Below are 19,108 nucleotides of genomic sequence, written 5' to 3' on the forward strand. Positions count from 1 at the left end.
TGAAAGAACAAATTAACAGAGTGGTTGACATAAAAAGAGTGACACTTTTCTGGAAACTAACATGACAAACATTTGTTACGCTAACAGGCCCAGTAGCATGAATTTGCAACCACTGAATCTTCCATTTCAAGCTATTTGGCTAGTAAACCAGCCATTCAATTTTCTGATTTGTTCTAGGCAGATTCAGTCCACTTTATACTACCACAAACTTTTAATTCCATTATGGTTTATTATTTTTATATCATTTGTTTCAAAGTAATGTTCATTTAGAAAATGAAATAATTCTATATACTAACACAGTAACATACAAAAATAGCTATGAAGGAATATAACATTTGACTTGTAGGAATACAAACTAACATGCAATTCTTAAAAACAGTAATTAAGAAACAATAGGGAATAATGGAGGATTAAAAAAACCCTACACAGAGTCTATAAACATTCCTAATGTGAATTTCGATCTCACACTCCTGTAAATTATTATTATTATTACTATGGTTGTTTGCACAGTCATCCAAATGTTTTGACTGGATTTGGCATTTTTATCCACCTATTGAGTCCTTCCCAAGGATCTGGGCTAGGCAGATGCTGTTTGATGGTATCAAAGGTATTGTCATTACCTTTACATGTAAGCTGTAATTACAAATTATTATTATTATTCCATTTATATGACTTATATCCAACATAGACAATCTTTACATAAACTATACACAAGTGGTTTATAATTTTGCTTCTTGATGGGAAAGAGCCAAAACTGGTAACGAGTGTTGTCTCAAATACTTTGTCTTGGAAAAGAATTTATTATAAAAATAAATATGCTTTAGTCCAATTGGTGCTAAATATGTGAGGAGAAATAAGCGCAGGAAGGGAAAAGTAATTCTCCCACATTATGAGAAAAGACTCCTCATTCCGGACCTGTTTCATGTAAAACACACGTGGCCCATCATATCAAGAGGAAAGTCCAGAAAGGATATTCTGCGTTATCATAGCTGATATATTGCAATCATCTTCTTTAAACTGTTCCATTTCCCTAAAAAACAAAGAAAAATAAATGTGGGCTAATGTTAGTCATAGTTTATAACATTCAGATAGGATTTAATTGCAGTAAGAAACCCAGGTAAAATTTACCCTGTAAGCCCTAATTTAGTAGCCCTCTTTTATGCCTAAAATGTGAGTCTTAGGGGCCAAATTCCAATGTGGAAATAGTCCTAATGTGGCAAAACCTTGTCCTCCCAGTGGTCCCTTCACCCTGCCTTGAAAATGAGATCAATAAAGTTGACATCCTCGCACAAAGACAGGGGTTATGATTTTGACTGCTGTTGCTGTCAGAAGAGTGAGGAGCTGGGGACAGGTTTTGTCTACTTTCTGCTGCTGCTTCTTTCCACCATACCCTCCTAGAATGGGTCCTTCACCACCTCCCACCACAACAGCCCCAATGCTTCCCAGAAAGCATGGAGAAAAGGGCAGGGATTTGTGTGGAAAGAGATAGCGGAGGTTACTGGTGGGAAAATCAACCTCATAGAATAAGTCAATATTGCTACAGGGGTGAAAAATAAAGAAAAGAGCTCTGATTAGCATTCAGGAGCATGATGAACCAGAGATGGTGTGAGGATAAGTTCTTAATGACTGGTAAACATGCCTTGTGAATTATCTTAGATGGAGACTTGGCATGTACAAATTAGAAAGGGAAGTTTTATGTGAAAGGAGATCAAGCATTGCCACACACAAATGGCTCCTCAGAAGGCCATTAGTATTAGAAGCTAGTTTAAGACCTAGGCTGACAAACTAAATTATGATGATTAATTAAATTATGGCATAAATAATATGTATGCATATGGACATGCTTTACAGTAGCTACCCATTTTTGCTTTTCTCATGTGTATAGATTTAAAATACTTTTTTAAAAAAAAAAGTCTGATAAATAAACAATTCTACTGCAAAGTTCTGGAAGTTTTTTTTTTTAGAACACTTCTACAAAACGTAGCATCTTACAAGCCATAGTAACAACAAAGAAATGGTGCTCCGGCTTAGGCATCTTCTGTGAAAATAGAATTATAGATCTAGAAGTCTCATTTAGACCAGGGATCCCCAACCCCCGGTCCATGGACTGGCACCGGTCCGCAGCATGCCAGCAAGTGTCCCGCACAAACAAACAAAGCTCCATCCTCGGGATGCAGGCAGTATTCAAAACCACACCCCCTCTGGTCCATGGAAAAACCTTTCTCCATGGCACTGGTCCCTGGTGCTCAAAAGGTTGGGGACCTCTGATTTAGACCACAGAGTCTCACCCTGTGCTGTGTATAAGAATCAAAACTAAAGCATTACTAAGAGATGACTGTTCAGTCATCAGAGAAGAAGCTTTCAGTTTCTTAGATTCCACCATCAATCTGAATTTACCACCAGAAAGTCTTTTTCTGATACTCAAAGAGAAACTGCCGTCTTGTCAATTTGTCGTAAGTACTTAAGAAAACACAATAAGCCATCAATAAGCAAATCAACATGGAAAATGAGAAGCTGGCATACTGGAATATGGAAGCATTCTTACCCCACAGCACCCACAACATTTGCAGTCTCCGCAGATAGCTCCAAAGAGACCATTGATTGCCTGAATGGCACACACGACCAGCTGAACTCCACTCATTATCAGCAGCAGAGAGAAGAGTGTTAGATTCCAGGGCACAATGGATTCTGGGGACTGGCATTTGTCCCATAAATTATGATCCGTAAGGTATTCCCTGCAGGGGAAAAAAGAATATTTCTCTCTTATAGAAGCCATTGTCTGCATATTATGTTTACTTGGCTAGCTCATGTGTCTGCCATAACCCAGGATGGATCTATGCACATTATAAAATAGTATTGATCTAATGGTACCTACTGGGTTCTATGAGGAATAAAACTAATACCCCCATTTGAGAAAGGATTAAACTGTATCTTGCTAGACACAATGGATTACCAGAAGTATGTGGTGAAATATCTCCCACCCTCTCAATATTTTTTTTCCAGAATTCTTCCCATACAGTCTGCATGGAACTGATCTCTTTAAAAACTTCTTCAGTTACATTTTGGCCAAGTTTAATTTATGAAAACTGTGGCCATCAAATCTGGAAAGAAAAGGACAGCTGGAATGGAACATAACAGGAATTGAGGTTCCTTTATTGTCAAAGTGGGATGGTCCGCTGCCTGAAGGATTCGCCAGAATTATTCTCTTAATTTATCAATAAGAATGAAACAATCCAGTAAAGTTTCTAAGGGATCTAATGATGGCAAATTTATAAGCTAAAATAAATAAATATTTTAAATAAATTTGTGGCTATATCGAATGATGTTCACATATATTAGACACAGTAACAGGGAACTGAAGCCATTATCAATAAGAGAATATACTTGGCATTTGAAAATGATTATAGCTCAATGTTTCTGACAGATTTTGAGAACTGAGACTAATCCTGTGGTCCACAATACTTGTGTAGTACTTCTGTGAGTTAGTATGGAAATATATATATATATTAAAAAATTTCCTTATTTTGTCCAATCAACAGAACTCAGATAATGATAAGTTTCCACTAAAGAGTCCTTATTTATGTTTTTTGGAATGATAAATTTCAGGAAAGCTACTAGCCATCTTTATTTTTTTCCCCCCTGTGTTACACTTAACACAGAATGTACTTTGCCATTCCATATTTTTGTTATGGCTTCCTTTCTATATTCAAAGAACAAATCAATCCAGAGTTGTCACTCAAAGCACAGATAAACAGACTCAAATTGTTATATTTTGAATATATTATGCACAGATGTGGGTCTCTTGAGTAGTCTGTAATGCTGGGAAAAGTGAAAGGAAGGGGAAGAAGATGATGACCAGTAGCATGGTGCATGGACTCAATTACAGTGGTGATGGATACACTTTTGGAAGACCTGAAGGGCCAGTTTATTGATAGAACATCCTGGACATCATCTATCTCTGTGGTCATTAAAAGTCAACACGTGGCACATAACCAATCTTTCTTATAATTTTTTTTTTAAAAAAGGTGAGATCACAGCATGGCTTCCACAGCTGTCCCCAGCAAGTTGTCATCAGGTTAGTAGGACTACAATACCCACCCTCATGAGGAAGATGTAGCCCCACATATTTGAAGAGCATTGACTAAAAAAAACTGTCTTTCAGTAGCACCACACAATGTCAATCATGTTGCTACATAATGGCTAAATAAGAATAGCAATAACAATAAAATCTATCCCAGGTCCTTGGGAAGGACATCACAGGCAGACAAAAATGCTAAATCCAGCCTGAACATCTGGCTGACTGTGTGACGAAACATAATCTATATATATAAATACAAAAAATATATAAATAAAAATGTAAATGTTCGTTTGTTCAAAATCTTAAATCTCCGAATTGTTTGTTCAAAATCTTAAATCTTCACCGATTGCTTTGAAATTTTGACACAACGTTGCATTCGAATACGCACGTGTTTTTATATACCTATATTATATAGATGTCACACCTGTGACAGGTAAAACATGCTTTTTTTGAAAAACAGCGCCATCTGTTGGACGTAAAAGCAACACACGCTTTTACCAGACTCAGCCACAGCAACGCGTGGCCGGGTACAGATAGTAGTACATAAAGATAACAGTGTTGAAAGTATCTTACCCGTTATAAAATGGATATGTCCAGATGCTAGTATTGTTTCTATCAGTATTACACTTCGGGCCTCTGTTCAAAGCCACAACTGACACAATAAAACTGTAACCAGCTCCCACAATTCCAACTGCTGCAAATATTATAGAACTAAACATCTGCCAGCAACAAGAGAAAAGAAGAGATCAAACCTGAAGCTTGCATGTTTATATAATTAGCTGGTTTATTTCAGACATAAATGGCATATGAAAAAGTAAGAAATCACTATTTCTAAATCTACTGAAATTTTCTTAGTTCAGGAATCATATGGAATCATGATAGAAGTTCATGATTAAAGTAATTGGCTTTATAGGATAGCTGAGTGGTGTACTCTAGTCAACTCAGTCCAGAGTTTTTAACTTTTAATTTGTTTTTAATAAATCAATTTTATGTCCCTTTATCCTGGGGGGTACAAAGCCAAATATTTAGCCTTCTTTGCTTCATGAATCTGATTACTACCTCCCAAAATTTGTTTCAAATATCCACAAATAATTATTAAGATAGTTTGACCAATTTAACTTTCAACATCCTAGGTGTAAACCCACAAAGTCCCACCACACGTTACAACTGGATTACAAATTTTAATCTAGCAGAAGGGAGAAATGATTAAGCACATAGGGAAAAAGTATACTAATTTTAATCAATGAATTATCTCATTACAATCTATATTCAATTTAATTAAATCATGTTTTGTCCTGGCCCCATCCCTTTGGGGAAATGGCATCAGGGAAAGGGTCAAAAAAGAGTCAGGCTATGTTTGTGGAATCTAGTTTAGGGAAAAAAGGCAGCAAAACGATCAAGGGGTAGAATAGTGATGCAGGGTAATAAAATCATGAATAGGGAAGAGAAAATGGATAGAGAAAAGATATATAAAATCCTTTACCTATTATAATAATACAACTGAGAATCATCTAACTTATTAGCAAGAGGTGTGGACTTTCCACCCACCACATCATTGCATTATGGAATTTTCTGTCAATCTAAACTCTCCAAAATACAGTGTGCATCTAAGAAATTTAAAATTACACATTGTTGTCATTGAGCCAAACAAAAACTTCATTCAAAAAAATTCAAAAACTTTGCAAAAAGAAAAGTCGGGGAGGGAGGCACACAAACCATTTGTGATTTTGTCAAGGATAAAATCTGGAAAACCAATAAGAGTCTATTTTCAGAAGTAAAATCTAAAATCCTTTTTTCTTATGTAGTTCTTAAGGTGTGATTATAGCTAGCAAGACCCTTTTTTATATGGTAGTGTAATGATGAATGGAATATATATTTGCTTCTTAATCACTAGATTGGGATTGGAGATTCTTATTGCTTCTATAATTACCGCAAATCTTTTTCCACAGCTTTCATTTCCACAACATCCACAACAATCATTATTCTTAAGGCCCAAAAAGACCAAAACTGGAAACACCATCTGGAGAAAACAGAAAATCACAATGAGGCCATAATCTTTCTCGATTTAGTGGCATCTAATCTGGATCCTGCAATGCCATTTCTTCTTTCTTTCTGAAATGTCATCATTGCAACCAGCAGGTTTACTATTGTGTAAGCAACAGGATCATTCTAGTCCAATGATGCTGTCACCCTAAGCACATTGAACTGGAAAAAGTCACTGAATGCCGCCGGAGTCATTTTCAAGTTTAACAGTTAGCATTGACTGGAAATATCCCAACACAAAAAGAAAAACAAAATAGAAAAAAGAGGAAAGTTAACCAGTAATATATTTTACAGAAATCTGTTTATATTCATATTACTTTAACAAAGCTGCTCTAATAAAGTGCTGGTCTGATTTAACAAAATGATGCTTATCTCTTTATTCACCAAAGACATCTAGATATATATGTGTTTTTGTTACTGCATCATCAGATAAGCATCTGCTTTCTTAATAACAGATTTCATTCATATTCAATCCATATTTTTAAACCTGCTTATTCACAAATAATAATTTAATTTCAATGATAGATTACAATAAAGTTTGCTATATTAGTAGATGAACTTCTATAAAGCCTGTAAACTCTAGATGATAAAAAAGAAAAAGAACAGGGTACTTGACATACTCACCAGCACACCAGAACCCAAAATTCCTCCAAAGTACCAAACTTCATCTGAAATATTGTCACTAATTTCAATTGTTCCCCCAGGAAAAAATAAGAGAATATTGGCGAGAACGCATAGTATGCTTAAAGGAATGAGAGTAACTCCAAGACACTTGGCACACCCTCCACAACACATATTTCAAAATTGTACTGCAAAAAAAAGGTAGACCTTTCCTTGGATCTTGATGTAATTTTTAGCAGAAGCTAAAACTCACTAGTTTGCTTCAACCCACTTGTTTTTTCGATCCCACTTTCTTTCACAGAGTTCAGTCTGCCAGCAGCCCAAAGCTTGGACAATTTATAAGCCTGACATTGTCATGATCTCATATTTCTGCATCTCTCCCGCCCTAATGAGATTATGTTCAGAACAGCCTCTGAATTTGTCATGACAACAAAAGGCTCTGTTAATATTCTACTAGCCACCCCAAGAAAATCAGTAGTTTGAAGAAGATTATTGTAACCTCTCTTCCCAATGATGGTAGATTTGGACCATTGTACTTTCTCTCTCATTAGACTGAAAAAAGGAAAAGATTTCAGATTCTTATCCACAGCACAAATAAAAATGAATGATTACTTCATGTACATTACTCACTAATTTCAGTGGGTATCATGCTAATAATCTATTGGATCTTTCAAAGAAGAACAAGATAAAAGCTGTAGAAGCAAAGAATGATAGGCAGATGACAAACGGAAACTGAGTAAGCAGATCAAAGGTTTGTTAGCTATTTTTTCTACATGGTTCAATAAAATTTTTATATTGAAAAAAGAAGGCTAAGAATATACATACATTTCATAAGGTCTGTGGAAATTTCATCCTACGTAAAGACAGCTTGGACACTTTGGATCATCTATCAAATGTTTGTATTGTATCATATGTAATTTATTCAAGAAGCCATAATTAGGCCAACCCTGAGTGAACAGAATGTATGTATTTGTCGGACTTGCCCCAGTCTGATCCCTTAGAGAAGGAAAACTCTCAACTCCATTTGGTTGAAGCAAAGGGTACTTTTACTAAGAGATGCTGATTCATAAAGCCAGGCGGAATCTAAAGTTCCCGCGCAACAATACAAAACTATGCCCCTTGGTTCCCCATCCCTTCCCCCATGACCAGTCCCTCTTTAACCAATCTGACATTGCTGAGATGATTTGGGAAATGCTGAAGTGTTTAGGCTGATGAAATTCCACTTCCAAACAGCCTTGAAGATGCCAGGCATAAACTGGATTCCAAAATGTTCTGCTCTTTTTCAATGGTTCCTCCCTCCTGCGTTCTCACCATAGACACATACAGCTTTATTGCCCATTTGTTCCCCCTCCTTTCTCCAGTTCTTTGATGGCCTGACAACAGTGAAGCACCAAGCCAAAGATGGTGGATCTGACAGTGTTTCTATTATTAATATCACTGGAATCACTTCAGGTTGGGGTACTGCACATTTTTTTTACTTAATCTATTGAAAGATTAATATATTTTTATATTACAAAAATTTCAGTGGATTTAGGGAGAATTGACCTATATCTTAACATACACCACCTGATTTATGCTATCACCAGTTATCTGTTGGAAAACAATTACAATGTTTTATTCAATTTCATCAGTTTCTCAACCTTCACTTTCAGCTCTGTTTGTAAAGAATAGAACATTATTATGGAGAAAATATTTCTATTTTTTTAGTTTGGAACGAACAAGGCTTCGAGCTCCTATAAGAATCTAATGCCTGATGATCAGAGGTGGAGCTGATGCTAGCTCTGGGGAGTGGCTGCATATACAGATGAACCTTCTCTTGCTTGCCTGCTACTTACCTCCAGCTGTGCAGCCCAGTTCCTAACAGGCCATGGACCAGTACTGGTCCATGGTTGAGGGTTGGGGACCCCTGGTGTGGAGGAAAAAATGAGAATGGAAGGGATGCTGCAACCTAGTGTGTCTGGTCTCCTGAGTTCAGAGATCAGAAGGAAGAGCTAATTTCATGTTAATCTTCCCTCCTGGAAGCTGAAGGGAATAAACTTATGATGAATCATGCATCAAACTGTCATGGAGATATCTTAATCACAATGGAACCCATTGTGTGGGTTTGTATGTCATACTAGTTGAATACCTATCCAAGAATGTCAAATGAATTAAGCCATTGATATCAGTGGACTTACGTTTCACTGATTTCATCAGATGTTTTAAGAATGGTTAAATTTTAATATTCGTCAATTTTTGTCTAGCTTTTATATTATGCATTTCTGTGAATTAATTCCTCTAGGCACATTACAGGTAAATATGTACTTGAAGAGCAGAAACGTTATCTCTGACTGGAATAACTACCAATGAGAATTAGCATTTTTTGTAAAAAAAAAAATTAAGCTATTCTTAGTATGTACAATAAATTTGTGCTATTAAGTTTTAGTTCTACTTGCATTTTTTGTCTATATAATTATTTCATTGGTGCAAAACTCAATCTGAAATTATTCCATTTACATCTGTATTCTATATTTTGAGTGTATTAGTAAATTACATGTATCTCCTTACTGGTGAGCTGAATGCAAGGATAAATTGAGTTACAAATTATTGTCTAGGTTAGAGATCCTACTCTCAAGCTTCCCCCAATCAGTAATGAAACTAGAAGCTTTGCAAATGGAGATTCAAGGACAAATCATAAACTTTATTGGAACTGAATAAACAATTTAATAATTAATCTAACAATTGCTATGTATAAAATAAAAGCTATATTTATAGGAAAAGCAAGGTTTATTCTTGCCTCTCTTTCTTTCATCCATCCTAAAGAGGCTCCTGCTTTGGGCCAGAAGGGCAATTGATCCATCACCTATCTCTTATTAGTGTGATGGATGCTTGGTTGTAACCTTGCCAGATCTAATCCTCAGACTAACCTTGCACAAACTATCATGAGCAGCCAGGTTAAACTGAATGTTGCTTGAAAATTATGGAATATTGGCCAAATTATGCCAGAAATTATTGGTTTTGATCTTATCATTACCAGGGAATGCTGCATAGGCCATGGATATGACTGAGTTGGTAACCTAGGCAACTGCTCATGAGAAGTGTTACACGCTAGATGCTATAGGAGGCATCTCAGTACAAGTTGGTGCCAAGACATCTTTCCTATCTATGTTTACTGCACAACACAAATAAGGCTGGGCTTTTTACAATAAGTTCATTGATGGAAGCCACAACCAAGCAGCTAATGTCTGCCTTCTTTCCTCTTTTTTTGACCAGGTGAAATTGAGAAGAGTTTTGCCCATTTTTCTTCAAGTCCCTACAACGAGAAGATGGTAAAGCAGTCTGTCCATTCCTCTTTTCAAGCACTCCACTGACAGATGCATCAAATAGGTAGATGCTGTCAGAAGAAAGGACTCATTGGAAGACTCTGATACTGGGAAAGATTGAAGGCAAAAGGAGAAGGGGATGGCAGAGGATGAGATGGTTAGATAGTGCCATCGATACAATGAAGATGAATTTGGGCAAACTCCGGGAGACGGTGGAGGACAGGGGAGCATAGTGTCCTATGGTCCGTGGTGTCATGAAGACACTACTTAGTAACTGAACAAGATAAGAAGCAGTCAAGGAAGAGGAACTGATACGAAAAGTTTACTAGTGAAAACTACATGTCAGATACCCAAACATGGAAATCTGTTGGAACTTGCTTTCCTGGCCAAGTGGAAAGTTAAAGTTTAGTTCAAGCTTGATAAATAGCCATATTTATCTTGGCAACAGTGTAGAAGTAGTTTGTTCTTACTTTTCTTCAGAATATTGTTTCAATATTCTTTTTCAAAAATATTATATCATAGAGACACAAGTATATATTGGTCTGGGAAATTGTATGTATGTATGTGTTGCAAGGTATATCACAATTGAACAGGATATTTTTTATTTTTTTATACTTGTTTTCCATTAAATCCCAAGAACAGAACTTCTGACTTTAGAGAGATTAGTAATTATGTTTATTTTGACAGTAATAGGAAATTGGAGTGACCACCGAAAGTTACATACCAGCAACCTGGATTAAGAAGTTAATGATTCATAAATGAGATTATGGTCCAATCCCAAGAGAACAGATGCAATATTTATTTATTGATTATTTAATTTTTGTAATCGCCCACCTCAACAAATGACTTTGGATGGCAAACAATCATAGAACAATTAAAAACATGCACAATACTACTGTATAAGTAACCTGCTGCTGCATTTTTTTTGCAAAAAAATATCTGTAACCCACATTTTGATTGTTGCAAGTTTCTTAAGGTCAGTACATGAATTGAATGAATATAGTAAGTCTCTTAAGGTACCTTAATGAATTGAGATGGGTTACTATAAAAATTAAATAAATATTTAAAAAGTGTAATATATTGCCTTTATTCAAATAGCTCTGAAGAAGGTATTACTATGACTGAAAAGCGTAAGTCTTGTCATTATTTTTGCAAAATACATTTTTGCATGCTTCTCTTTCTGCCCTTAATAAGAGCAGTAAGAGCACTGATGCAATGTTTGTTCACTGCTGGTTAAGTCCCACATTCCAGATGGTTAATTATTTTGTTATAACATATATTCAGACAAGCCCTGTAATATCTTAAAGGCTAACTTATTCTCTTAGGATGGACTAAGCTTTTGTGTTCATTTTGTGTTTGAATGCATGAAATGTATTTCTTGGAAATACATGCTAAAATACATGCCTGAGTGGAAGGGAAGGAAAGCAAGTGTTAGGGTAAACAAAGCCACAGAATGCAACATTACTAGTATTTCTAGTAGTAGTAATACCAGTAGTAGTATTAAGCCTTGCATGGCTTGAGGCCAGAGTATTTGAAGGAATGCCCTTCCACTTTTACATCTACCTAGCCCACTAGGACAAGAAGGCAGGCTATGTCCCATTGATTAGGGATGTATATCTGGTTGGGTCAAGAAAAAACGCCTTCATGGTAGTGGCCCCTTTTCTATGGAACATCATTCCCCCCCTCCAGGTATGAATGGTCACCCTGCTGATTTTCCAAAAGGCCCTAAAGACATAGTTTTGTCAGCAAGTCTAAGAACCATGAATGAAGATGGAGTCAATCAAATGGTTTATTTAATTATGCTGCTGCTGCCATGGGCTGGGGGGAGGTCTGGGAGATTTTTATGGGTTTTTATATTGCATTTTTTTTTAAATATTGTAAGCTGCCCAGAGTCACCTATGTGTAAGTTAGGTGGCCACATAAATTTAATAAAATAAATACATTTCTATGCAGTTTCCTTTTAAGGAGTGTTTCTCAACTTTAGCAACTATTAGGTGTACAGACTTCAACTCCACATGAATTGAGGTCTACACAGCTTAAAGAATAACTAGAGTACTCTAGTATATGAGTACTCTAGTTATGTTGAAGGACTATCTTCATCATGTTCAGAGATGGTCTGCCTAGCTGAGAAAAATCAGTAGTCTTATCATTTCTGAAGCATGCTCACTTCTGGGAAGCCAATGGAGGGATCAAAGGAGTCTATGTCTACTGTTGTATATCAATGTCAGACCACAACATTCTTTTGCTGAAGAAAGGGGATTTTTAGTGAGGAGGCACTGGGGAAAAATTGCTCCCAGACTACACATGAAAAGGGAGGTCAATTCAAAGTATGACTCTGTAATGGGAATAGCTCAGACTGATTAATATATTTCTTCAAGGCTGTAACTTAAACCAGTTAACCAGTGTTTCTCAACCTTGACAATTTTAAGGTATGTGGACTTCAACTCCCAGAATTCCACAGCCAGCAATGCTGGCTGTGGAATTCTGGGAGTTGAAGTCCACATGCCTTAAAATTGTCAAGGTTGAGAAACACTGAAAAACTATAATTCCAACACTTCAGTTTTGGGGGTTTTCCTGAACATCCCCGCTTTACCAGACCCCTGGGTACAATGAGCAAAAATAACAGTGAAAAAAATGTACTAATGTAAGGTGCCACTAGAGGAGGAATGATGCAAAATTGTTTTGAAATGGGAGTTGAACTGCAGATGTGTATCAACCTTCGGACTGTTGCAGGATCGGAATGCTAAAAAAATACAGTTACCACGGACTGTCTGAAGGTCACACATGTTAAGTGCGTCAAAGTATTCTGCTAAAACACTTGTAGCATAATGGATAGCTCAAATCTGCCTTCTTTAAAGAGATATAAGGCTAAGGAGAAGAGCCATTTTATAACGAACAGTGCCGTGGTAAAATACCTCGCAAACGCACATTGGATGTGTTAACAACATCTCATTAAACAGGCTGTCACCACAACCGAGGCACACTTCCAGTTATTCCTGCACAAAGCGCCAACCCCCGTTCTCTGTTGTATATAACATCCTTGACTCCTAGCGCCAGGAAACAAGACTGAACAGCCATCACATGTTCTGCAGTCACGTGAGTACAGACCAAATACTGGTACTTATTGCTCTGGTTTCCCGAGGCCTTTTTTGTGTGTGTGAAAGTCAAGTGCCGTTGTTGCGTCGTAAGTTGCAACGCAAAGGTAGGAGAAGGCGGACTTTCGTCCTGCTAATTAAAGGGCTTTTGCTCCGTTTGCGTTTCCCTCCTGTCGACGAAGGAGCAAAGGTGGAACTGTCTCATATCGTATCGACCTGCCTGCGTTAGGAGAGGGTGCTCGTGGGGATGGAGACATTCTCTTGCTTGGCTTAATTCCCGCAAAAGAACCGTCTTCCGCAACGTGGCGCCTTCTTCCAGATCGGTTGAACTTACGGTCTGCTGGCCAAGCATGTCCTTGACGTTCATCTTGATGCCAAGCCGAAGAAACCACGATTCCCCCCCCCCCCCATAACTTCTTACTGGCTCACACCTAGAAAGATGCCTTTTCTGTTGGCTAAAGTCACCAGCGCTCTCTCCAAATAACCCGTGCTTGCCCAGGGAATCCCGACTTCCTGTGTTTTAAAAAGAAAGGATGCCCTTTGAGAAATTTTAACCCTAGAATAGAGTTCTCCAAAATGGTCAGCAAGAATATGTTTCATATACATATTTGGGCATATCGATGAACAATTTGAACCTTCATGAAGGGGTCAATGAGAATTTGGGGACTCCTGCCCTAGAAGAACATACCTGTAACTTAAAAGTTAGTTGAAATACACTGATTGGGTTGGAGGAGTTCTCTGAGCTTGTTTTCACATTTATAAACGTTTCTTGCCAGGTGTGAAAAGCAAAGTTCAGAGAATCCCCATATCCCAACTATTGTGAATTTGCAAAGCTTTGTGCATTTGTCTTTGGTGCACAACAGCAACCGATCTTTGATGGGACATAATAAACAGATTTTCTCAGTTAGAATACCTGTTGTCAGGAATTACGTTTCCTTCTGCCCCAAGATTCATATGGTCTCCACCTTGCCCCTATTGAAATGAGCTCTTAAAACCTGGCTCTTACCAAGACTTTGGGTTAGGGCGATTGGTAGATCCTGGGGATATGTTTGTTTTGGTGGTTGTGGTCTTTTTCCAGATACTTGTTTTGTATGATCTTTATATTATTTTATTTTTAATGTCTTCTTGTATGTCAGCCAGAATTGAGATGGAGTTGGCCAGACTATGTAACTAAAAAATGGAAAGTATATTTTAATGTATTTATTTCTTTATTAAACTTCAAATGCCATCCAGCACTCCATGACAGCATGCTGGCCACATGACCACAGAAATGTCTTTGGACAGCACTGGCTCAATGGCCTTGAAACAGAGATAAGCACCACCGTTTATAGTCATCAATTCCACTAGCAGACAGGGACTCCTTTCCTTTCCTTTCCCATTTCAATATCCAAACCACCTCTGGACAGCATAAAAATTGAATAAATATATAAATAAAAATATACTTTCCATTTTTTTATTGAATAGCCATCTGATACCATCCTGATTCTGGCTAGCATACAGCATGTGGCTTGGACATGCCTTGTAACTATATTCCTTTCTTTTCTGTGCAGATTTCACATTGACCTCACTTCCAGAAAGATGTCACAGCTTAAGTTCTGTTCCCGACGATCCCCCGTGGTTTGCTGTAATGCCTGTGTTGCGTCAAGCCAGTCTCTTGCCACGAATATTGGCCTTGGTATTTATTTTATTCTTCTTCAGTGGGTGGAATCTTTAAATTTGGGGAGGATAATGTCTTATTGTTTCATAGTATTATTCCGCTACTGCCGTATTCTTAATGAAATTCTTGGTTGCAGATATTTTAAAGATGGGCGGCAATGCTGTAGACGCTGCTGTGGCTGTCGCCGCCGCTTTAAATGTTACAGAACCTTTCAGTACAGGGCTGGGTGGAGATTGTTTCTGCCTGTACTATGATGCAAGGACAAAGCAGGTGCGTGGTCTCAATGGAAGGTGAGTTCCAAAAAGGTATATATGAGGCTAGCACTAAAGGAAAGGGCTGGGCTCCCATTACCAAGTTCAAGAAAAGAAACAAAATGTGCAGACATGCCTAATCAAACTAAAGCATTCATTCATTTATTTTTGTTCTGCCTTTTTTTATAAATAACTCAAGGTGACGAACATACCGAATATTATTTCCTTCTCCTATATTCTCCACAACAACCCATCCTGGGGGAATATCTGGCTCACCCAGCCGTCTTTCATGCCTAAGACAACACTAGAAGTCACAGTCTCTGGTTTTAGTCTGCTGCCTTAACTACTATACCAAACTGACTCTCCAGGCAGAACAAAAGCAGTAAACAAACAAACAAGCATAACCAAGTAAAAAAATAAAGCCTAGAATATAGGCTGTAGAAGTAAAACCTCCCAGAAGAATAGGTAGAAAAATGAAAAATTTTCACCATACGCAAGGAGTATTTGCTCAATACTCAATACAGGTTGCCTGAAACCTTGCAATATAAAGGCTTCTCTGCAACAAAATTATTTATTTGTTTATTAGATTTTAGACCAACTGAGTTGCAGTTGAAAATTAGGGTTAAAATAAGAAGGAAAGACAATTGAAACAAATAACATTGCTAAAACCCATCTTGATGAAAAAGAAAACCCGTTATATATCACATAAATATAAATTAAAAGCAGGGTAACATACCACCCCACTCCAGGGCTGCTTAAAAACCCCAGTTTTTGTAGCCTTTTTATAAAAGGAAACAGGATTGAAGCTTCAGGAGACTTTATACCAGACACTGAGAATTCCTTTGCGATAGAAATAGGAGTGGAAGGGAAAGAATAGACGAATCATGTCTAAATGAGTTGTGGAAAATATAGCTGAGGCTCTGGATAGGCTCTTTGCTCAGAGCCAATGAATTAAAAGCAGAGAAAACACTTGAATCGAGGACTGATTGAGCCTTATTGGCGATACAGTATTGGGAGAGGATGTCTAGCTGTTGCTTGAAGTGTGGAAAAATTGAGGATAGAGAAATAATGCAAATAAAGACTTATTTAAGGAAATAATGCAAAGAAGACTCCAGCTTATTACAACTAATACTTTCTAAACCGACAAACAAATGCTCTTTTTCTGAACTGATAATCTGGACTGAATTTCCCAGAACATTACAATGTAATGATAGCTATTAGGATTGCTGCAGTTCTCACAAGCTTTCTTGTGTCTGCAAATAATAATTGCTCAATTTTTGGATTTGTACCAATAGGCATGCCACTTTAACTTATTTTTAAACTGTCGCTGCTAATGACTTTGTGTATATAAAATAACAGTGGATAGAAAGTTTCATTTGGGAATTTTTTGTATTGAATTAGAAGGTCAGAATTCAGCTTTGTATCTCATTTCCTTTTCTTTTGGTTCTGATGTTCCTATGTCTAACTTTTGTTGAACCTTTGGGCAGTGCAAAGGGAATAGCTGCCCTTCTGCTTTGAGCTTCACTAAAGTGAATAGCAGGGTGCCATAAAAGTCTACTGTCAGTTGGTTTTTTATTTTTTTTCTGTAGCGCATAGTCAGAGGGCAAAGATCAGGATGTTCTATCTCTCATAAATCTGATTTCCAAACATACCTGTCTCTTTGAACATTTCACAGAGAAACAGGAAACAATATCAAATACAAATGACTTTTTCCCCATATATGACATTTGACCAAGCACTATGGTGAAAGTATAATTAAATGATTTTTTTTTTCTAATGGAAAATATTTTCTATGATTCCATGCAATAATTTGCTGTAAAGGCATATTAGGTGTATAAAAATTAACAGTATACCAAACTAATCAGAATTCAAGCTTAGGGTTTGATTTTAAAAAACAACAAGACAAATGTATGAGAAGTTTCAGAAACCCAGGCTGTATTCATGCACAGCTGGGAAAAAAGATAATGATACTTGACTTGAAGAATCTATTTTTCTGAAAATGGAAACTAGTAACTGCCATGGAATTAAATGAAATTACAGTTGCAGAAAATGTCTGCACTGCTTAATACATCTGTATTGATGTGTAACAAAATGAGAGGTGCCATTTTCTGGCAAAATTTCTACTGTTATCAGTTTATCAGTTGTGATAAACATATAGAACTATTTATTATTTGAAGTATGGAGTCACCGCGATGTAAAAAAGATGTTGAGACTTTAGAAAGAGTACAGAGAAGAGCAACAAAGATGATTAGGGGACTGGAGTCTAAAGCATATAAAGAACGGCTGCTGGAATTGGGTATGTCTAGTTTAATGAAGAGAAGGACGAGGGGGGACATGATAGCAGTGTTCCAATATCTCAGGGGCTGCCACAAAGAAGAGGGAGTCAAGCTATTCTCCAAAGCTCCTGAAGGCAGGACAAGAAGCAATGGATGAAAACTAATCAAGGAGAGAAGCAACCTAGAACTAAGGAGAAACTTCCTGACAGTTAGAACAATTAACCAGTGGAACAACCTGCCTCCAGAAGCGGTGAATGCTCCAACACTGGAAGTTTTTAAGAAGAGACTGGACAGCCATTTGTCCGAAATGGTATAGGATTTCCTGCCTGAGCAGGGGGTTGGACTAGATGACCTTCAAGGTCCCTTCCAACTTTACTGTTATTATTATTATTATTAGTGCTCTCTGAGCTTGGTTGTTTGCTTGCAGATGTTTCATTATCTGAATAGGTAACAACTTCAGTGCTAGCCTGTACTAGCCTTCAGTCCTGAGCTACATATATTCTCTCTATTGGCATCACCAGAACAACCAAGCAGGTCTGATTTTATCCATCTTCCATATGATACTCTCCTTTGTCTAGTTCTCAGGCCATGATTTAAGAACTGCTATCTCATTTCCGTACCACAAAATATCCAGAGCAACACATGGGAGAGATTGAAGAAAGAGAGGATGATATAAACATTACTTCAACAGTTCTTACCACAGTACAGGTTGGATTCTGCTAAGGTTCACAAGTGAGGAATCATTCTTATTGGATGAATCTTTTCTATGGTTGCATATCCTTATCATGAAAATTTCATGTGTTAATATTTTGAAAAACACAGAAGCCTGTCAATGAAAACTATGTTTCTGCGAGATCTAAGTGAAAGTGTCATTAGAAGTACAGTATGTAGACTTTCACATAATTTTATATCTATATGTCGTAAATTCCTGTGTAGCACTGAGAAGTTAAATCTTAATATATTATTATTCTAACTCAAACACTGTTTTGGGTATTATACTAACTCACTATTATATACTAACTTAGTATTATACTAACTGATTTATTATATACATCACAAATCAATATAATGTACATTACTAAATGTTTACTTGAATGGTATCAAAATTCCACGTGCATTTTGCATCCCTGGCACAAAACAGAAATGGAGATAGCATTTTGTCAACTGACTATCCCTGGCCATTAGCTAAAAAAGGAATTTTCAACCAACAATTTTGATGATCCTCAACCATGATAAATACATGAAAATCTTCTATCTGGAAGAGCATTCCATATCCTCACTTGAAAATTAGATTAACCTCCACTTTCATTGCTTTTTAGAAACAGCTTTTCTGAAGAATTTTTGAACAGGAGGAAGATTATATTGTTTTGAATGTTGCTGTTGCTTTATTTTAAATTTTTCTTTCACTTAGTTTTGTTTAGCCCTGACAGTTTAATTATGCTGTGTGCTATTTTTTTTAAATTGCTAACTACTGGGAGTTCCTATAGATATACAAATTTACTGACTAAATAAATACATCACAAAGGCTTATACATTTTATCCATCTTGGAAAAGGGGTGGGATAATGCCAGCTGCTGGAGAAAACTATGGCCTTCATACTGCTGTAGCTAATGACATTTTTGGCTTCTTCATGAGCTGGGAATAAGATGAAGACAGCACTATGTCAACAAGGGAGAAGTCGGCTGGATGAGATGGGATTATGCTGGGGCAAAGGGCAAGTGGGATAAGGCCTGAATGAACAAAAGATTATTTTCCAAGTACGTTCTTAATTATAAATTATGTGTG

General features: G+C 37.0%; 2 protein-coding genes across 2 annotated transcripts in view; one reads left to right on the forward strand and one right to left on the reverse strand.

Moving 5' to 3' along the window:
- Positions 1-996: 996 nt before the first annotated feature.
- TM4SF4 (transmembrane 4 L six family member 4) lies at positions 997-6,916 on the reverse strand. The gene is made up of 5 exons (XM_015823338.1): positions 6,746-6,916; positions 6,009-6,098; positions 4,652-4,797; positions 2,546-2,735; positions 997-1,030 (listed from the first exon to the last, which is right to left on the reverse strand). The coding sequence occupies exons 1-5, from the start codon at positions 6,914-6,916 to the stop codon at positions 1,013-1,015; spliced, it is 615 nt and encodes a 204-aa protein (XP_015678824.1). The 3' UTR covers positions 997-1,012.
- Positions 6,917-14,717: 7,801 nt separating this feature from the next.
- Positions 14,718-19,108, forward strand: part of LOC107294133 (glutathione hydrolase-like YwrD proenzyme) — a 28,327-nt gene continuing 23,936 nt past the window's right edge. Inside the window, exons 1-2 of the mRNA XM_015823339.1 lie at positions 14,718-14,814; positions 14,933-15,086. Coding sequence (XP_015678825.1) covers positions 14,718-14,814; positions 14,933-15,086 — 251 coding nt within the window. The remainder of the gene's footprint in view (positions 14,815-14,932; positions 15,087-19,108) is intronic.

Source organism: Protobothrops mucrosquamatus, unplaced genomic scaffold (assembly GCF_001527695.2).
Source record: "Protobothrops mucrosquamatus isolate PMUCROS unplaced genomic scaffold, P.Mucros_1.0 scaffold1839, whole genome shotgun sequence".
Lineage (NCBI taxonomy): Eukaryota > Metazoa > Chordata > Lepidosauria > Squamata > Viperidae > Protobothrops > Protobothrops mucrosquamatus.

Coding starts and splice junctions, on each gene's coding strand:
- TM4SF4 (XM_015823338.1), bottom strand. CDS start 6,916: ATGTGTTGTGGAGGGTGTGCCAAGTGTCTTGGAGTTACTCTCATTCCT. Junction 6,099..6,745: donor TTTTGGGTTCTGGTGTGCTG/GTGAGTATGTCA, acceptor TGTTTTCTCCAG/ATGGTGTTTCCAGTTTTGGT. Junction 4,798..6,008: donor GCTGTGGAAAAAGATTTGCG/GTAATTATAGAA, acceptor TGTTGCTGGCAG/ATGTTTAGTTCTATAATATT.